The 20,782-nt window shown below is 41.8% G+C and overlaps 1 protein-coding gene across 2 annotated transcripts in view; it reads right to left on the bottom strand.

Annotated features, from left to right (window-relative positions):
• The window catches only part of Ccdc169 (coiled-coil domain containing 169), a 32,900-nt gene continuing 12,118 nt past the window's right edge, over positions 1-20,782 (bottom strand). Inside the window, exons 5-9 of one of the 2 annotated variants that reach the window (XR_003710893.1) lie at positions 15,030-15,128; positions 13,619-13,672; positions 9,391-9,467; positions 2,430-2,574; positions 1-1,691 (exon numbers count right to left, since the gene is read on the bottom strand). Coding sequence is in view for 1 of the 2 variants with exons in the window: in XM_028763608.1 (XP_028619441.1) it covers positions 1,592-1,691; positions 9,391-9,467; positions 13,619-13,672; positions 15,030-15,128 (330 nt within the window). In the remaining variant the exon portion in view is untranslated. The remainder of the gene's footprint in view (positions 1,692-2,429; positions 2,575-9,390; positions 9,468-13,618; positions 13,673-15,029; positions 15,129-20,782) is intronic. The other variant, XM_028763608.1, reaches the window with a different exon arrangement.

Genomic DNA, 20,782 nt, shown 5'->3' with positions numbered 1-20,782 from the left:
TCATGCCAATGTTCCATTTTATTAATACATTTTATTCTTTAATAATTTCATGCATGTATACAGTGTGTTTATTCCATACACACACTCACTTCCTCCCAATTTCCAGATCTCCTTATAATTCCCTCCCAACAGCATATCTTTAAATATGTGTGTATACACACACATATATATATATACACATATATACATATACACAAATATATTCCATTGAAGCCAGTTAGTGTTGTCTATAAATACATGGATGTGGGGCCATCTACTGGATCATTCTGAACCTACCAGGGACCACACCCGTAAAAAGAAGGGCTCTCTCTCTCTACCAGCCTTTACTGTCACCAGATCCTCAGCAAGGGTGAGGCCCATGTATCCTTCTGACACTGGAGCTGGAATGTTGGCTAGCTTGATCTCATGCAGGTTTTGTGCAGACAACCATAGCTACTGCAAGTTCACGAGTGCAGCATTATGGTTCTATTATCTATACATACAGGTATATATTATGCATTATACATACATACATACATACATACATACATACATACACACATAAACCCCTCAGGTGTAAAAGACACATTACATATAAAAGGAAACGAATGACATTTCTCATCAGGTACAGGTCAAAACATCACTTGCTTAAACATGCACAAGAAATGTAAATTCCAATAATTTCTCTTATTTAAATAGACAAGTAAATTATATGGATCTTTCTGACCTAGATTTATAATGACAAAAAACATTCAAGTTACAAAACACCATAAACATGAATAAAATTGAATAAAGTTCATGGGTCCTAAAAATAATTTCTTATTCTCCCTCTATTTCATTCTAGTCTCCAGTATTCCAAACTCTTGCAAAGTTTGGGCCAAAGACTAGACCATTGTTGCGAGTTAGTAAATATCACAAAATGATTTTAATGCCACATACACAATGGCAGGCCACTGGGACTGAATAGGTTTTCTAGAACTGCAAGAAATCTTATAAACTATACAATTTACCATAGTCATTTTATAGATGTAGGAAATAAACATGAAGTGACAGGATTTCCCCTAAGTCCTCAAGGTTACCATCAGAGGGAGCCCCAAGAACAACTCAGTGCATGGCTGAAGTTGCTAACAATATTTCCCTGAAGCTTTCATATGCACGTCTTCTGGGATTATGTTGAAACCTTAACTGTAAAAAGCTGAACTGAGCATGATGCAATCTAAAATAGCAAAAAGGTAGAGATATATATTATTATTATATGATATATAAAATATATAATTTTAGCTAATGGTCAATTTAGAAACCAAATGCGACATAACAGTGCAGCCAGAGCATATCAGAAACACTCTACAGAGAGTGTCAGAATGATGTCAACCTTCAGGCTCCCTTCTAAGGTATTCTAAGAACTACAAGCACATGTACTGGATATTTAGGGTCACTGGAGACACATGACTTTTATGCAGGCAGAGGAATCAACTTTTGAAAGATCGAGAGAAAGCACTCTTCCTCATCTATTTCCTCCCCTGAGGAATGTATTGAACATTAGCTTCCTAAACTGAAGACGCTGAATGAAGAAAAAGATGGGAAAAAAATAGAAGTCTGCCCAGCTCTGGAATCACGGGTTGAGTTTTGGAAGATGATTTGATCTTGAAACCTTTTTAACTGGTCCTTTCTTGGCATTTGTTGTCTTCTGATTCATGGAATTGTGTCTTCCACTGAAATAAAATAAGCATCGATCATAATTTTTCTGTCACTGCTGTCTGCAACAAAAACAGTATATGCCACATATGGAGAACTAGGGTGGACTCGTCTCCTCCAGGCTGGAGTAAGGAAGTCTTCATCTGCACATGTTCTGCCTACAGCACAGTCATAGACAATCATGTCATTGTCTCACTGCAGCTACAGAGCAATCGCTGCCATGGAAGGTACTCAAAAGATGAGTCTCCAGAAGGTACCCAAGGGGGGATTAACTGCTACTTACCTTGAATTAAAGTCAGGAACGCAGAGAGGTCAAGAAATAGGATAGGGCTAATAAAATAATACTAATACACTGCTTTCTGTTCTTAGATCCCATGGAATCTTCTCTTGCTGGCTTATCCAGCTTTGTGCAGGTGACTTCTTTGTGTTCTTCTATGAGATAGAAGAGGCTGCTTCAGCTCCTGTGCTTTTCAAATATATCTTAGAGAGTGGTCTCGGCAAAAACAACCAAGTAAAGACCTGTCATTTTACTCCTGAGCAAGGGAAAACTTCCTCTCCCCCATAAAAGCAAAGAGAAGTTGGCAAAAAATAAAAAAAATAAAAAAATTCCAAAGTGAGTGGTTTAGAACTCTAGAAATCAAAAATCTGTAGCAGTTCTCAAGAATGTATAAAACAAAGAAAATAAGTTGGGGACTTGGTGAGAGCACCCAGTTATGTGGAACTTAGTTTCCCCTAGCCCTACACCTGCCCCTTACCTCCAAGAAAATCAACAGCCCATAGCTATGGTAAAACCAGGAGCCAACACACACTACAGGAGCCATCAATTACTGACTGGAAAGCTTTTCTTCTTTGGCCTTCTCTGGACATGGTCCAGCATGAACACTCCTCTTGGAGAATTTGCTGGAACAAATTGAAGCCATCATTTAATTTCATGGCTACCATTATTTAAAACTAAGCTAACTGGGGAAGCTAAAAGGCTGGGGGTAGGTATTAATAAATTCCAGCACCAGTCTTGGGATCTGGAATGCCATACTCTGTTGTAGCTATACATGCCTAGAACCATGTGTCTTGACTTGAGAAGGACATATGCTCTCACCTCTGCCAAAAATTTAGGTGTTGCAAGAGCAGAAATGAGGGCAAAGGCAGAGTTGAGGTTTTTCATGGCTGAGTATGGACAGCCTATCCAAACACATATGCTATGTCCCCCAGGAAGGAAGAAGTTTATTGATTCCAAGTACATTGAATGTTTCTGTCAATCCTAAGGTAACCACTTTGCCACCTCGGCACAGTGTGTAGTAACCACTCATGACAAAGAATACCAACTTCACAGAATGAATTTTAAAACGGCACCACATAATAGCAACCTTCAGCTGGGGGGGGGGAGTATCTGAGATACAGAATAGCTATGTGATATTATACAAAATGCCCAGTTTTGATAAAATAATGGATAACCAAAAATGCAGACAAAATATAACTCTAATGAAAAAAAGGAGGGAGCTGTCAATAAAACCTCAGTTTAAAACATGAAATGCTAAAACAGCCATAGTTAAAAATCAACACAAAACAAAAACAAACAAACAAAAAACCAGAGACAGCACTTTAAGAAACAGCAGTAAGAATTTATTTTCTTCATAGAAACCCAGCAGCAAATGGGATCACAAGAAATTAAAAAGCTTCTGTGTGGCAAGGAGACAAGGGGGGAGAAGAACCACAGAGTGGAGAAAGTTCTGGCCCGCTATATGTCAGATGGGGCAGTAATATCTGGAGTATACAGAGGAATGTAAATATTCACCTCCCAAGCCCCAAAACTGCCAGTAAAGATCTGGTCAGTGAACTGAACTGAAGCTGGTTCTCAAGCATAAAAACGGGGAAGCAAACATTGAAAATGTGCCCAACATCCTTATCCATTAGAGAAACACAAATGACTTTGAGATCCATCTCACCCAAGCAGGAAAACTAATGACAGCAAATGTCGATGAGGTTGTGGGGAGAGCCAGCCTTAGTCGTTGGTTGAGTTATCAAGCAGTTCAGGCACTGTGGAAAATGGTGTGGTTGTTTCTCTAAAAACTAAAAATAAAATTGCCATATGACTCTGCTTCTGATACATAAGCAAAGGACTGGAGCCCTGTGACAGACATACGTGTGCACCCGTGTTCACAGTTGCCCTGTTCACAGCAGCAAGATTAAGGAGTCAGCCTAGGTGTGCCTCATCAGATGAATGGTGAAAATGTGGAACAGACACACAATGAAAATGTAAGCTGCCATGAGGCGAAATGAAAATGGAAACATACTAAAACGAGGTAACTTGGGACCAGAAGACAAGTACCACGTGCTTCTTCTCATCTATGGATCTCAGCTTCTAATTTTTATGTGCATTACCTGGAAGTGAGTGTGTATGCTAAGAAACTAGACAGAGCTCCTTTGGGGGGAAGATGTTTTTAGGAAGAGGAATGGAAGGGTATGAAAGTGGAAAGGGGCATCCTGAAGTTAGAAGAATATAACAGGAACGCAGAGAGATGGCAGAGAGGAGTGGATGGGACCGGAGGGACCACTCGAACCTAAGTATATATGAAAATGCCACAAGGAAGCACGTTATTTTGTATTCAAATAACTAAATAGCATGCATAAAACATTGTCAGGAGTATCTATAGAGACACTATTAACATTATCAGAAATGTATAAACAATTCAAATCCCCATCAACTGACAATTAGATAACCAATGGTCTATAAAAACCTGGAAAGCTAGATAATCAACACAGAAACTCTGGCTGTGTGGATGCCCTTGAGAACAGAAGCTAGACATGTGGGTGGCACTCTCCATGTGACACAATAGTAGGGAAAAAACCCACATAAACAGATTAGTGAGCACCAAGAGCCCAGACAGTGAGACTACTAATGGGCATGACCTTCCATGGGCATTGGAGGAGGAGGCTGCTTTAGTGTGTGTGACAGCAGATGCTCCAGTTGTATATGGGTGTATATGTAGAAACCAGACAGGTAACCATGTTGCTCAGTTGAGCTCAAGAAGGTTCAGAAACCACTTTATATGTGGGTATTCCATGAATGATATTAGTGTGTTACATAATGGTTGTTTTCGTGCTCAAATTATTGTTCATACTTACGTTTCTCTCTTTACAAAAGGATGTTCTCTGATTTTGTTTACTCTTTATAGTTACTAATGTGCTACACATTGGAAAGGAAGGAAATTTGAGAATATTTATCTAGTTAGGAGTGTTTTTGAAACCTTCTAAGTCTTCTACCAACCATCCAATATACTCTCATATTACAAGGGGGTAAACTGAGTCTGGGAGTAACTACTTATATAAAGCCACATTGGATAATTTGATTAGAGAAAATTGATTTTCTGTCTGCCCCAAATGCACAGCAAAATTTTATTGACCACCATGCTTCTTGCATCTTTAAAAGGATAATATTGAATATACTGTTATTTTGACTTGGAGAACTCCACAGGCTAGCTTATGATAGAATTTTTCTTCATTTATTACTCTCATTAAAATGATATGAAACTGCACAATTCATAGACAATACTAAAAATGAATAAACACAAATCATCTATACCACCATCAAATTATTTTTACATTATACTTTCTATTTACTATCATAAACCTTTTTTCTACATCAATTATATATTCTAGCATCTGCATTCTAGGGTCTTCTAGAATTGATTAGAACTTCTTTTTGTTGTTGTTGTTGTTTGGTTTTGGGGTTTTTTTCTTTTACTGGATATTTTATTTACATTTCAAATGTTATCCCCTTTCCCGGTTCCCCCTCTGGAAACCCCCTATCCCTTCCCCCATCCCTGATTAGAACTCCTTAATCCTGTTACAGTTTATTGAATTAATTTCTTAAGGCTGCAGATGTTGGCTATATATCTGATTCTTGTCTCAAAAATAAGCTCCCCAATCTGTCCCTCAAGAAGTCACAATTAATTTCCCAAGGGTGCTTTTATTCTGGAGTATGAAGGACAGCTCTGTCTTCAAAAGGCCTTCCATCACTATATAAAACTTTCATCAACAAAGCAAAGAGGAGGCTGCATAGCAAAGAACAAGAAACATCACTGTGGGTTCTTTGATGAGCTGTTGCTATGTATCCATCACCATTTGAGGTCCTTACTTGCAAATCCATAATTCACAGTTAATATATTTCACGGCCCATGGTCCAAGTCTACCTATCAACTTTGTAGAATTTAGGGACAAGTTCTAAATCTATTTCTAAAGAACATCTCCCTCAATCATCTTAATCATCTTAGCAATGCTTTATAACAGTGTGTGCAAGGATCTTTAGAATAGATCTTTCATGGAGATGGAGCTGGCCTATTTATTTACAGTCACAATTTCATGAAGCTGGAATATAATTGGTGCTATTCAACTGGACAGAGTCATTTTTTGAAATCAGTGTTTTAAACATAATTTCTCTTAAATGGACTTCTTCTGGTACTCTGATTCATCCTGAGTGTCGAACAGTATCACAAGCCAGTGTTTGAACATTGCTACTGCTAATATGGATGTTGCCTGTCACTCAAAGATCTCTGTGTTAAACATGGCCCCTGGAAGTATTAGTGGGAGGGAGGCTATATCTGCAGGAAGCTGGGTCTGATGGGAAGCCTTGGGGTCACTGGAAACATAACTTTGAAGCCATTGGTGAGACCCAGCCCCTCCCTCTTCACGTTTCTCCCTTCCTCGAGTGTGTCACTTTTGTTCTGCCTTATACTGCCAACCAATCAGCGTACAATTTGACACTGGCACAGCATAGTGAGGGCAGTCACTTGCATAGACAAGACCCTTTTAAACTAAGGCTAAAGTAAAAAATAGTAAGTGATTATATCAGCCTCTGTGTTACAGATACAAGTTGATGAGCACATATGAGTCAACCAGAGCAAACATTAAGGCCATAGCTCTTGAGTTTTAAAAATATCATGCAAAACATGACATGTCCGAAAGTGTGCATACCATAAACTCACAGTTCCATAAGGTACCGGAAAGGTAAAATTCCAGTAACTACTCCCCAGGCTTATAGATAAAATACTGTTTGTCATCTTACTGGAAGGCTCTCCTGTACTTCGTAGTTCCCAGCCCCAGTTGTAAGGACCATCCTGTGTTCTTATACAAGATGACTCCAGCCTGTTTTAAACTTTATGTGAATGGAAGCACATTTACATATTTCTTTACGGAAGACTATGAGAATTTTCTAAATGTTGTATAAAATGTATTTATTACTATTACCTATATAGTATATATGCAGAGATACTAGAAATATCCATTTCCTACTGATGAACATTTTAGGTTTTTTTTTTCACCTTTGACTATCATGGATAAAGCATCTATGACATCCATGCCCAGGTCTTATGGTGTAAAGGCTCTACTGTACTGAGAAGTAGAATTGTTGAAAACGGAGTAGGTATATGGGCAGCTATATATGTGAATGTAAGCACCATTCCCAAGCATCTAAATCCACACTCCACCAACTTCCACTGCACTGTTGTGAGTGTGACTCACAATGGCCACTCTGGTCTGCAGGTGAGGCGTGTGCTAACCCTTCCTCCTAAGCTCAGCACCACTTGGGTCAGTCAGTGCTGCTGTGAGGTGCTTAGTACCAGCGTTAGTTATGACTCAAATTGGAACAATCAACAAAAGGAGGATATCAAAATTCCGTGGTCAGGTCAGTAACTCAGAATATTTTAAGGCACTCTCCACTACCTACACTACTTAAATGTATTCAAATACCTAATCAGGAAGACAGAGATGTTTCTGTTGGGTGAGGTCTGAGTTAGTTTCAGACAGTGAAAGCCATATTAGTTGAGCTGCTTGACCACTCATCAGCTCAGTAATCCATCCACGGATTATTAAGCAGCAGTCTGTGGTGGACAGTCTCTCCACATTCAGATTCGTCAGAGACAGAATGGATCTGGGTGGAATGGGCGGTTCTGAAGGTCCTGAGGCAGCTGAGTGAGAGAGAGTCCCAGCCTATGGCATCCACCTCCTACATAGCACCTCAGGCACAGCTCAGACCTATGGCCCATAGGCCCTGGGCAAGCAGATGGAGGCATGGTGTATGGCCATTTCTCCATAAGGAGATAGAGGGCAGGGGGTTGGTACCTTAGTGATAATCCTTGTGTAGCCTCAGTCAAACATGATGAGATCCTGCAGGAAGTAGGCACCTAGCTATGGTGACTGTGATTTCAGGGTCTATTCTGAGACAGCCAACCTCAAGAGTATTCAGTGAAAATCTAGACTGTCTTCAGAATCAGGATGGGAATGTTTATGGATATGTGTACTAATGTAATGTTAATACAGCCTTAGTTGAATTTCCAAAGTACCTCTTCGCTATCAAAGAAAAGTTCAAATAAGTAGTAGTGTATTTTTAAAATAGGATTGGATTAGGCTAAAGATAAAATAGAAGGTAGCTGTGAAGGCTGCTGTGCAGAGAGGAGCTGTGAGACAGTAGCTCAGGATTACTGTCCTCGGGAAAGCCTGCACACAAGGCACCTAGTGGCAACAGTTCCCTGTGGGAAGAATATCACCCTGTGCCTATACCATTACAAAATCTGTGTATGTTTTTGGAGTCCAAGATGTTAGTAGGAGTTAGGTAGATATGTGACTCTGGCCAACAGAAACATTGGGTGCTACAGGCAGTGAGATTCCCTAGGAGATCAAAACCTAATGTGCTGTCAGCTTCTTGTTGTAACTCACTCTTGGAGGGACTAAGTATGTCAGCAAGACTCTGCCTAGCCAGGACCTGACAAGTTGCCAGCTAGTCCTCACAAACTTGACTCCAGGACCTTTTCCCTTGTGGATTTTAATGGGATCTTTTCTCTGTGATACCTCCTAGCACAAGTACAAATATGTCCTATGTTCTGGAAACTACCATTGAGTCTCTTACCATGGAGATGTTCTTGGGAATCTCAGACACAGTGGTTTGATTCTTTTTCCATGGAAGTCCTTTGTCAAATTTTAATATTTAAACTACACTATAATTCTATGATGAATATGTGTAGATATAATTAATTGCAATTTACATAAGTAATGACTATTAGTGGAAAAATATGCTTTGGTCCATGTAGCTGAGAATTGGGCTACACCATTAATCTCTACCAAAGAAACTTCTCATAGTACATATCCTATGAGGACTCCTCATCTTGACTAAAGTTAGACAGGTTTGATTTAGGACAAATTTACAACTTGGTTCATTTTTTTCAGTATTATATATGAATATCCTTATCATATAGACAGGATCAGGTGATTCCATATTTTCTATAGGACCTGGAAGTATATTAAACCTCAGAAACACCTAAAGGTTCCTTCATTCTTCAGCATAAAGTAGCTTCGTTTACATGGGATCCATAGTTTAAACTATACCATATCCATAGCAACAGTTCTTCACTGAAAAGGTGCAGACACATCAGCTGTGCCCACTGTGTTGTTAGGAGTGTCCTTTTAACTCTGCCTGGGTTCTCTGTTGTCTTAGTTTAACACACCACCTCCTTTGGAGACTAACAGTGCTTCTGGGCATTCCAATCTCGTGTATATGGCTTATTAGGCCATTAGATTCTCTGTAGTCTCTTCCCATGTGCTGTTTTATACATAGCTATAAAATCTAGAATCTCAGCTTCCAAAATACAACGGACACCTTGTTGAACAAGTGCCACGGGAGGGCGAGTATAATTAGCTAGCAAGGGGAGATCTACCTAGACGTACGTTTTCACCGGACTCTCCTTCATTCTAGGCAGTGGGTCCATCTGTTGCCTCTTAGATACTTGATTTAAGCCAGAAACCTGAAACACACACACACACACACAAAAAAAACAGCATAGTTACCTTTAACTTCCCAACTGATTTCTGGGTTAAAAGAGTCAATTTTCTGTCAATCTCTTTCACAAACATGTCTCTTACTAGTATATGAAGGAGCAGCTAACAGAGACAGGAAGTTCAGCCATTTTCTAATCAAGCCCTCTCTTGGCCCCATAGTCCACATGGCTTTTAAATTAAATTGGAGAAAATCATGAAAGCCAATCACCCATGTGGTGTGGACCACTAGGAATTTTTGTAGCAGACATTAAACATACATAAAACACATATCCTACCAGCAAGGTAGAAAAGGCAAAGAACAGTATATATGGTGGGAAAGCAGAAAGGTAAGACAGTATTTTCATTGTATTTATTTCATGATTTTTCCAGGGTAGGCAAATAGATGTCTCAATCAATTCAAGAACTTTGGAGGCTGATCAACTTCAAGATGGCTACTGAAGCCATGAGTGAACGAGTTCCTCACTTAAGAGCAATACCAGAGAGAAGAAAGTCAGTGGTATAAGCAGTAGGCTAGAGGGTCTGAGGAACACCATGTTGACAGTAGGGAATCCACCTAATGCTGCCAGTGGAGATCTGTCAGTGAGTCACAGCAGCAGCCTAACCCAGGTTCAGTGAGAGGCCCTGCCATGAGTGGATAAGGCAAAGAGTTGGACACTTGTCTTCCTCTGGCATCCATGACTGTCCATATACTCTCTTGGTGTATGTACCACACATGAGCGCAGATGTGACACACACACAACACACTCATATCCAAAGAACATCAAAAGAATTTAGAATTGGTGGACAGTCCAACAGCCTCTTATCTGTAAACCCAAAGCATTTATACTTAATATTCTCATGCCTTTTGCTAAAATTCTGTTATTTGGAACAGACAGTCCAACTTAAATTTATCAGGTCTTGTAACATGCTCAGAAGTCAGCCCTGCTTTGCTCTTTAATAACTCCTTGTGTTCATGAGTGGTTACAAAGCGGGACCTCTACACACAGTGTGTAAATGAGAAGACTTGTGGAGGGGGAGTGGGTTTCAGTCAAAACACACCCACTTTAATTGTTAAATGACAAGTTAGACTTTAATAGGCTTGGAAGACACAGGGCCTGCATCTTCCCTCACAGTCTACAACTTAAACCAAGAACTAAAACGAACTTTAGTTACTGACTAGAAAAGGAACCCAAGTCACATCTTTGACCTTAGAAGGAGACAGACACTGAGCTGTCTGGAGAGTCACACATGGAGACCTTCTAAGCCAGGCTGAAGGAGTCCTAAACCTTTATGGGATTACATATAGCAGGAGGCTTCTGATCAAGAACAGAGACACACCACTGCTTCCTCATCTAAGCAAATATCCAGGCAGGCCTGTCAATCACCTGGTCAGGACAAAGTCCCTCAGGAGAAGCTGCTTGTTCTAGAGATCTTAGAAAATAGTATAATGGCTGCCTAGTGTGTTGGTCAGGCCAGGGGTCTCCTTGACCTTTGTCTGCTCACACTGCTGGAGAGCGCATTTACTCTGCAATAAGCCATGCCTGCTTTCTATACTGCTGGCTGTATCTAAATTCTTCCCATAGAGATCACAGGAAGGGAGACAAGGAAGGCAGAGACTGAGTCAGGTGACAAACAGTGAATGGAAAAGGAAATAGCCAGAAGAGAATTACAGAAGCATCTACAAATGACTGAGCAAACACAGATCAATTTTTTATTCATTCAGTGTGAAAGAACAAAACTCACCCATTAACCTTCCCAGGCGCCATAGTTTATGCACGGCCAGAACTACCTTTGATGATAAAGATTAACAATTCGCTCTAGAGTGAAATCCTCATTAACATTTATACCGGGGCAAGATTAATGCCTTCCTGGAAAGCAGTTGGCTTTGATTGAACATTTGATGACTCTGCACAGTTAGCAAGATTAATCCACCTAAGTGGAATTTTTTTAGATAAATAAAGGTAAATGGATGTTTCAGGGGCAAAAGACTTTGACTTTTCACTTTACACAAAATCCTCAAGGGCATTTTACATGAATAAACCTTTTCCTAACAATCTGCTTTTTAGTGTTGGTTGTGTAAATGCTTCATTTAAACAATGACACTCTTCATAGTACATAGTAAGGCAACAGGAAGAGTCAAGCACCCTGTCTGACCTCCACAGGGACATAGAGTTGTGTCAAGTAAGCACATATGTTTGCTATAAGAATCCAGAAAGCAAGCAGAAATCTTATCGCAGAACGAGAACATCCAAAGACCAGGAAGGAATGGGGAGATAGCATCTCCCAGTTACTGGACTTTCGAGCCTCTGATACATCAGACATTTCATCCTACACTTCAAACAAAGAGCTCTCTGAATACTCCCAGACCTGGAAACTGATGGTATTATATCTTTCCTCAGGGGATGCAAAGAAGGTGAGGACCAGAACGGTCACACAGCAAGTAGGGACTGGGAGATGTCTCAGGGGCTAAGAACATATAAGAACATACAGTTGGTAAGCATGAGGGCTTCCTTCAAGTTCCCAGAATTCAAGTAAAAAGCCAGGCAGCTTGTGTGCACCTGGAACTGTAGCAGGAAGGAGACCCACAGATCCCAAGAGTTTATCAGCTAGTCAACCTAACTGAAATGGTGAGCTTCCAGCTCAATGGAAGGATGTCTCAAGGCAACAAGGCAGAGAGCAATGGAAGACAGCAAGTGGTCTGGCACACACACACACACACACACACACACGCACACACGCAGGTACACACTCATGCATGCATACTCACTTTTTAAGAAGCTAACACAGCAAGTAAATGAAGATCTGGATCCAAATCTAGAGTCTGTCTGGCTTCATGGTCTGTAGTCTTTCCATCAAGTCAAGGCCTCATAGAGAAGACAGTGTTCACAAGAGACCTCCAGATGGAATGGAGCAGGCTCGGATGAGAAACAGTATGTTCCAAGCACAGTGTGGAGGTAGAGAATAGGCAGGAGGGAGGTGTTGCAGGTGCAAGCCTTGCTTCCCAGCCATTGCCAAGGTCAAGGATGGTGGTATTGATTGTGAGCATAGGACATGAGATGGCAGGGACCATCCTGTTTTGTTTCATTCCCTACCATCCTTGTTGACATTAATCTCCAAGCATTCCTTTGCCACTGTAACCCTAATTTTCATTCCCAAATTCTACCATACTTGCCCTCTGGGCTCCAAATCCTCATACCTAGGTCCTCATCTGAATTGTCTCCTACATCATCCTCAATGCTCCATATCACTATAACAGATGTTCCAGCCTGCCCCTGGGTCCCTCACATCCCTACCTGCCTAGCTGCACTCTCCTTCTGGCTCCCTTGAATTCACCATTGATGCTCTTCAGAACCATGCTCTGAACTGTCTTCTCTTTTCATCTTACATGCGGTCCCTGCTCCATCTCATTCCCTCACGTGACTGTAATTACTCTCTGTGTGCCAATATTTTCTAAATGTCTCTTTCTAATCTAGAACATTTTCCTGATCATTTAAACATACACCTGCTATCTAGATACTTGCTTGAATAATATTCATTGAAAACTGAACTCATATCCTAATCTTAAAATGTATATTGAAATAAAGTTATGTACATTAAGTATGCATGTGAGCATCAAATATCAAGGTTTATACATGCTGAATGACGTGGTGGCTGTTATAAAACATTAAGCTGAAGTCAATCTTCTAAACCACAGTAACATAAGTCACAGAGCAGTGATGTAAAGCACAGCCTCTGTAATATCACCAATGTCACAGCTGGAACTGAAAACCAGATGGAACCTGTCAAGAGTCAGGACCACTTGTACCATTTCTTCTCACAGGAGTGCTTGCTGTGTAGCTCAGAACTCCCCACAAGCAGGAAACAACACGCCTGGAATTTTCTGACACCTGAAGATCATCAGGTTATCTGCATCGCAGTGATTAGGAATTAAACTATGCAAATTTCTCTTTTAACTGGGGAGACCCTTTCATCTCTTTATTAAAAGTTCTGTCTTTTCCTTTCCACTTTCTTTAAAAAACCAGAGTCTGTTTCCTTTCATAATCCCAACATCTGTTTCTCTGCCAACCAAACAAGAATGGGAAAACAAAATGACTTGGCGTCAGAGGAAACTTTTAGAATTTGCAATAAAAGGAGTTACCTGAGTCATTTCCGCGATGTAGGAACGACGTTCATTGTTGGTCCTATGGTAAGCCTGTTAAAAGATACCGGGTAAAGCTGGCATGAGGGAGGGATAGCCACACTAACAGGTCAGGCTTTTCATCTCTTGCTTTTTATATCAAATGAACTGTGGGTTTATAGAAAATGCTAGAGTCTCGAGAAGATACAACTCCCGCCTGGTGCCACGCAGCCTGGGAAGGAAGACCCCTGCATGATATTACACTTCACAAGCAGGCATAGGACTCCTGAGACCACTCCTGAGATGACCTCAGACACCCAGAGGCCCCAGGCATCACCAGGATGAGCAAGTAAGTGGTAGAGAAGTGGAAGAGATAGAGAAGCAGAAAGATGTGTGCATGGTGAAGACAGACAGAACTGGGGACTCAAGCGTAGTGAGGAACAACCTGATGTGAGTAGCCAGTGCTGCTACGTAAGGCCATGGTAAGGTCCTGGCCTGTGCTCCACTAAGTGCTATGTCTGGGTCCATGGCCCTGCAGCAGGGGGTGGGAGGTGGGGGTGTTACCACCAAAGGCAAGGCGGGCTTCCCTAGTTTGGGCTGCTGCCTAGGGCCATGTCAATGCCTGGGGGCTGTGCAGAACTGGTCCCACCTCTGACCTGGACATCATGGGAGAGCTGGCCCCAGGGTCATGAAAAAGGAAGAACTGGCCCTGTCCCTCACTGGCTGCAACACTTGGGAGAGCAGACCCTGTGCCTCACCTGGACAGCACAGTAGAGCTAGCCTTGCTGGCATAGGTAGAAGTAGGGGCTTGGGGATGGAGATGGGGTGAGAGGGTGGCCCTGAGGGCACGAGAGCAGGAGAGCTGGCTTTGCTCTTTGCAGGCTGTGGTAATGATGAGCTAGCTGGGACAGGATTGGAGAGCTCACCCTGGTAGTGTGGGTGAGGGACAGCTGGCAGGCTGACCAGCTCAGAGACCTCCCAGGCACAGACCCACTACCCCATTGGTGAACTGCTGGAGCACATGAAGGTACTGGTCCTGCAGATCCAAAGCTCCAGGATCTCCATGACAACAAGAAAAGATCTGAGAGGAGTCCCAGTAAGGTTCCAGTATTGACAGTATAGCAGAAGCCAGAGGCCTCGAACCAGACCAATGACTCATTGCAATGAACACTTGCAAACAAAGAAGTATGGACAAGGGGTATGCTGTGTGACACACTGGGACACACTACAGCTTTCACAATGAGATTTTCTTTTCTTTGGTGGGATAGGTGGCAAAGGCAGAGGGCCAGTATGAGGGCATGGGGAGATGAGTGAAATTTGGGGTACATGATGTGAAATGCACAAAAAAAACATAAAAAGTTTTTTTTAATTAGAAAATACTAGAAATAAATGGCAGCCCGAAGAACCCCACTTCAGGTGGAATTAAACCAACCTTTGACTCCTGCTCCAGTTTAAGTGCATAGTCTTTCACTTGATTTTCAAGACTCCTTTTTTCTTTTTCTAGTTGTTTAAGTAATACGTTTAAAGATTCCTGGAAATATGAACAGAGAGTTATATGTATTTGTGGTTCTTAGCAACAATTAAAAATCATTAAAATCTCCCCCAGGGAATGGCTGCCTAGAGCCAATGGCAACTGGGAGTCCATGAACTGTACTAGGGATTCTTTTCTTGTTTTTCTGTATTTCTTTTTTTATTGGATATTTTATTTATTTACATTTCAGATGTCATCCCTTCCCCATCCCTCCCCTAGAAAGCCCCTATCCTATCCCCCCTCCTTCTTCTTGCTTTTTTTTTCTTTATTAGTATTTTAAGTTAACATACAAAGTACTGGGTTTTATTACAGCATCCTCATACATGTGTCATTAGAGTTCTGATTGGTTTCCCTCTGCCTCTTCCCTTTCTTCCTCCAGCTAGTTTCCTCATCTGATTTCCTGTCACATGTATTCCATCACCCTCCCTCCTCATCCTTTTTTTTTTATTAGTAACTTATTTTTAAAATGTTAATCAAAGGCTTTATAAGTTTGGTAATGCTCAATAACAAGATGCCCATACAATTAGAAGTGTAACCCAATACCCAACCTAGATATACCAACTATCTTTGACTGGTGGAGACCCACGAACATCCGCCTCCGTGTTCCCCATCCCCTCGTCTTCTAGCTCCTCCTTTCATTCTCCTCCTCCTCTCCTTACTCCTCCTCTTCCTCTCCTGACTCCTCCCACCTTAGTTCCTCCTACATATCACCCTTCCTGTTAAAATAAAACTGTTATCTCAATATACAATTAGAGCATAACTATACCAATTTGTATCAGTAAGGTACAAGATAGACCTAAAAGGTAATAGCAATCATATATAGAATAGCTGTCATATTTTGAGGTCTGTGTGGTGAATTACATTAAACACCTTCTTGATTTATTTCAGAATTAGATCTGTTGTCCTAAGGTCTCCAAGATTGGACTAAGACTCAGAATTGTGTCTCTGCACAGAAGTTTCTAGGAAAAAGTAAAGGTTTATAAGATCCAAAGAGAAGTCAAAATATATCTCTTTTCCTTATGACTTCATTTGATTTGCATTACAAATCATGAGATAGCCTGTCTTTCTATTTAATGTAGAGAAAATTGCAGCCACGGGGGTTACATAATTATCCCAAAGGTATGGCCCTGACCAATGGGAGTGCTGGAATCAGAGTCCGGGTAAGCTAGTGCCCAGAATCACCCATGCTGACCTTGTCTGTCACATGACTGCTGCAACAGTAACAACACGGTACAGGCAGTGACTACATGTCCTCTGCTAACTGTATTCTTCATGCCTTACACTAGTGTAAACTACCAGAGACACTAGGCATCCCCACAGAGAGAAAAGCTGAAGGCTCCTCTCCCGTGAAAGAGGAGGGAATGAAGCAGATTGTGGTGACCGAGATCAATAAGACTATACACATTAAAGAGTCAGAGAAGCATATGATTAAAACGCATCATTTAGATCTGCCAAGAAACACTAGTATCCTAGTAACACTGGGCTCCAGCCCCAATAAGGCCACTTTCAGGCCTCTGAGGTAGAGGAGGAGCTGCACCTTGCAGCCTCAGTGGTACCTCTCAAGAGGTACTGTCACAGTTCTGGGATTTCTGGCATCCCTATTAGGGCCTTGTCCTGCACAAAACAGATCCATCTGGCCTGGACACTCACATGCTTCTCACAGAGTGGACTTCAGCCCGTGTCCTACTGTGTTTTCTCTCCTGCTGTGGGGACAGAGGGTTCCTGAGAGCTTCTTCAAATGCTATCTGGTCTTGTTCATCAACAGTTCCGTGTCTCCTTATCCTAATGCACGCTGCAGTGCAACTTATTAGCAACCCTGTATTCCCAAAACCCTGCCTCATGGCTTCTTCTACAGTATCCCATACGTTAGGGCACATCCTAAGGCCATGATCAGGCCTTAGAAAGTAAACTGCCACCTTGGACAGACCAACTGGAGTTGTAGTCACCAATCAGGACATATCAGCCTGCTACACAGTGGCCCAGACAGACATGCCCTGCCTTCCTGCTTCCTTAGATCACTTCCAGTGCCACTAGTTTCATACCTAGTCCTCTGAGAAGTTGATGCCAAGGTTGGATTAAAAGTGCAAAGAGCAGGGATGCCCATGTGAAGATGAGGGGAGAGAGAAGCAGGAGACTGGGAGAACGACCTCATGGGCTCGCCACAACGTAGGCCAAGAAGCTTGGCTGGAAGCAGATATGCCCTAGTGTGTTTTGCAGCCTACAAAACAACTCAGAAGAAAACCTAAGCCCAATCAGCCAACAATGGAATCCCATCTATGCCAGGAATAGCTCTGCCTTTATCTTTCTGCTGCCAGGGCTCAAGGTCGGAAAGCAGACCTTGTCAAGTGTGGCCTGGATGGAGTCAAAGTCAAGCTCCTAAGGTCCTCCATCAAACAATCTTCTGACTGAGGAGTCAGAGGCATGCTGCCTGGACCATCATGTTTCCTTTGTTAACCGAACAACCTTTTTCACCTGGCCCAAGTTTTCTAAGTGTAGGGGCTGGGGGCGGGGGTGCAGGGGCGGGGAGCACTGGTGAGAGTTAAGCTCTGCTTCTTAGAAGTGCACAGTTCTTTTCTCAGTGCTGTGTTTCACTCTCACCTTCTACTCGTAAAGCTCTGAGATTCACACTATAAATGGCATTTTGACCCTGAAAACAGACTCCCAGCTGAAGGGAAGTGTACCTGCGACACGAGGTAACACTGTGTCCTGAGTGACCAGCGCTCACTGCCACACCCTACCTCTTCCATACCTGCGGCTGCCAAGTCCCCACAGCCAAGGCTGCTCGCCTTACCAACTGCTGTCCCTCTCAGCACCCTGTTGACCCTTCTTCAACGGTGCCGTACAAACTACCATGCCTCCAGCTGTAGTCTTCCTTACATCTCTTGCCTGTGAAGTTTCAGCCTCCAGCCAGCTCAGCCATTTGCTTGTAGCGTCAGCTGTCATTTCTGTGCTGTCTGATGTCATATCCAAATCTAAAAGCAGAGCCCTGGGTGTCTGTTCTCAATCTTTATTTGACACTTCAAGCTCAGTTTCTCCAAACCAACATTATGGTTTCACTTACGCGGTTTGTATCCTAATACACTCATTGTCATAAACCACTACGCATGGTTTTTCAGTTTTACATTAGCTGTTGGTTTGGACTAGATGACAATAGATTGTGAATTTTTAATACAAAAAAAAAAAACAAGAGTACACACTTGTTATGAGAGGGTATACAAAAGTGATAAACTACAGTCTTCCACTAAAATTTAAAAAAAAAAAATGTTTGAAGAGCCCAGGCTCCAGACGCACACTGTTCTGCCTCTGCCTTCCTCACTTGCTCCACAGCAGAGTGCTGGCTAAAATAGAACGTTCTATTCAGACACATCTGAGAAGCACAGCAGTGCTGCCATTTCAGTCACAGGGGACAATTTACATTCAAACTATGACTCCCTAAATAAATCAAGCTTGAGATTAACCACCTGGCCTGCTGTCTGAGCGTAGGAATCATACTGCTTTCTCTGTCTGACGGTGTACTCATCCCCCATGCTAACCAGCAGCTTCGGATCAGTTCTAGACTCTGTCCTTTCGTCATTAGCATCTCCTGTCGCTTGCCTGGTGAGTTCACACAGAACAAGGCATCCATGTCCTCTGGCGGGCCTCAGCACTGTACACAAAATGGCTCCAGCTGAGTGGCCACGATTCCTGGGCTGCGTCTTGTTTTCCTTCCTCCACCTGCTATGAGCTTCATCCCCTCTCTCTCACACATGTGCAGACACACACACACACACACACACACACACACACACACACACAGTGCTTTAAAATGACAGTATAGCTCAGACATGAAGCTTTGCTTGGCAATCTGGTGGGAATTAGACCACCATCAAAATTAGTTATGCATTGGAGAAACCAAGAACTCATTCTGGATTTCTCTAGAATACCGTCGTCATCAAAATACCCTAGAGTCTAGACAAGTACAGAATAATTACTGTATTCAGCAAAAGAAAACTGTTAAAAGTACTAAATTATTCTAAGATAAAGATAGGGTCCATTCAGGATTTTGATTCTTTGTTTTCCTGATGGCAGACTTACTAAACTGGGTATTTGGAAAGTGATTTTATCAGTGGGGTAGACCTGTCCCCACATCCAGAGGAGGCACTGATCTTTCTGAAATGAACTTACTGAAATGTTTCTGATCTTTCCAAGCCAGTGTGTATCTGTTTGCAGAAATCAATGGTCACAGGCCAGAAAGCTGTCCAGTGAAGACAAACTAAAGCAAGGAGTCTCCTAGAAACGAAATTCTCAAAACGGACGCCGGGATTTCATACTGCTTCTGTGAAGAACTGTTTTCAACAACAGTTGCTTCTTAGCATTCTAATTGGGCAGTTTTTATCTACATATCTTGTTTTAATTTGCTTTGAAAAAGTTGCATTGCAGGGCTGTGTTTGCATACCTGAAGTAAAATATACTTAGGATTTAAGTAAGGGGTGGGGGAAGTCTACTTCTATCCCAGACAGAAAGGAAGCCCTAACAGTCACCTACTTTTTTTTCCTCAAAAATAATGTTAATTGTTGTATTAAGGAATTCAACAACAGCAATATCAGGCAGGAGTGGGAACTAGCTACAAATTAAAACATCCCGCTGGAGCTTTTAAGAGAGTGAAACAACAATATGGCTTAGTTAACCCCAGACACCACCAGCCCTGGAAGATTCTTCACGCTGACATTACAAGTGCCCCCTTGTGGACGAACTTGATTATTACAATATAGAGCACATTGGTTAACTTTTCTCTCTGGTTTGAAGCTATACACCTGCTTTCAAGTAAACTGCTTTGATCTTTGGGGAGGATGCAAATTATATGCTACATGGATCGATCTCAGGTCCACCACAGCCAGGTGGACAATGGGAATTCTACATCCTGCTTTCCATAACCCAAGATTCCTTCATTCATCTTTTCATGATATAGTTGGCAAGTCAACTTAATATACTTTATACAATACGTGAATTTGCTTGTTAATAGGGTCGTAGAAACAAAGTTAGCATTCAAACTAACTGACATCAAGTTGTGAGTATGTGGGTGGAAGTTGCACTTAAAGACTGATGATTTATAACAAAGACAGAGACAAACTAGGAGGGGGAACTGGAGAGACGTTTGGCTGTGAAAAGTACTTCTTGCTAGAGTAGAAGACTTGAGTCTGGTTCCCAGCATGCACATCAGGAGGCTCACAAGTTCCCAGAACTCCAACTCCAGGGAATCCAATGCCCTCTTACCTCTTTCAGGCACTGCACACACATGATGCCTGTGAACTCATGCAGACACACACTCATACATAAAAATAAATAATAAATAAATCTTTTTTAAAGTCAGAAATTTTGAGATGTTGTATATTCATAGTCTGACCCATGAAACTTATTTTAATCATTGACTCTGTCAACCTAAAGGGAAAATTGAAAAAAATATCTATAAGTATTACATATCTGAGCAACACACATTCTGTCCTTTCTTCTGAAAACTAAGACAGAGTGTCTTTGTTCCTTAGGGATGGGTGATCTAGAGACTGAGTCAACAGCACTAAGGTCCCAGTGCTTGCTGCTCAGTCCTTGGTGACACAATTCCATGAACATGGACCTTGTTTCTTATTCCTTGTTGCTAGACTCCCAATCCCTGATGC

This window comes from Grammomys surdaster, unplaced genomic scaffold (genome assembly GCF_004785775.1).
Source record: "Grammomys surdaster isolate TR1022 unplaced genomic scaffold, NIH_TR_1.0 139, whole genome shotgun sequence".
In the NCBI taxonomy this organism is placed as follows: Eukaryota; Metazoa; Chordata; class Mammalia; order Rodentia; family Muridae; genus Grammomys; species Grammomys surdaster.
The sequence above is the reverse complement of the archived record's forward strand: the minus strand, read 5'-3'. Positions and strand labels throughout refer to the sequence as shown.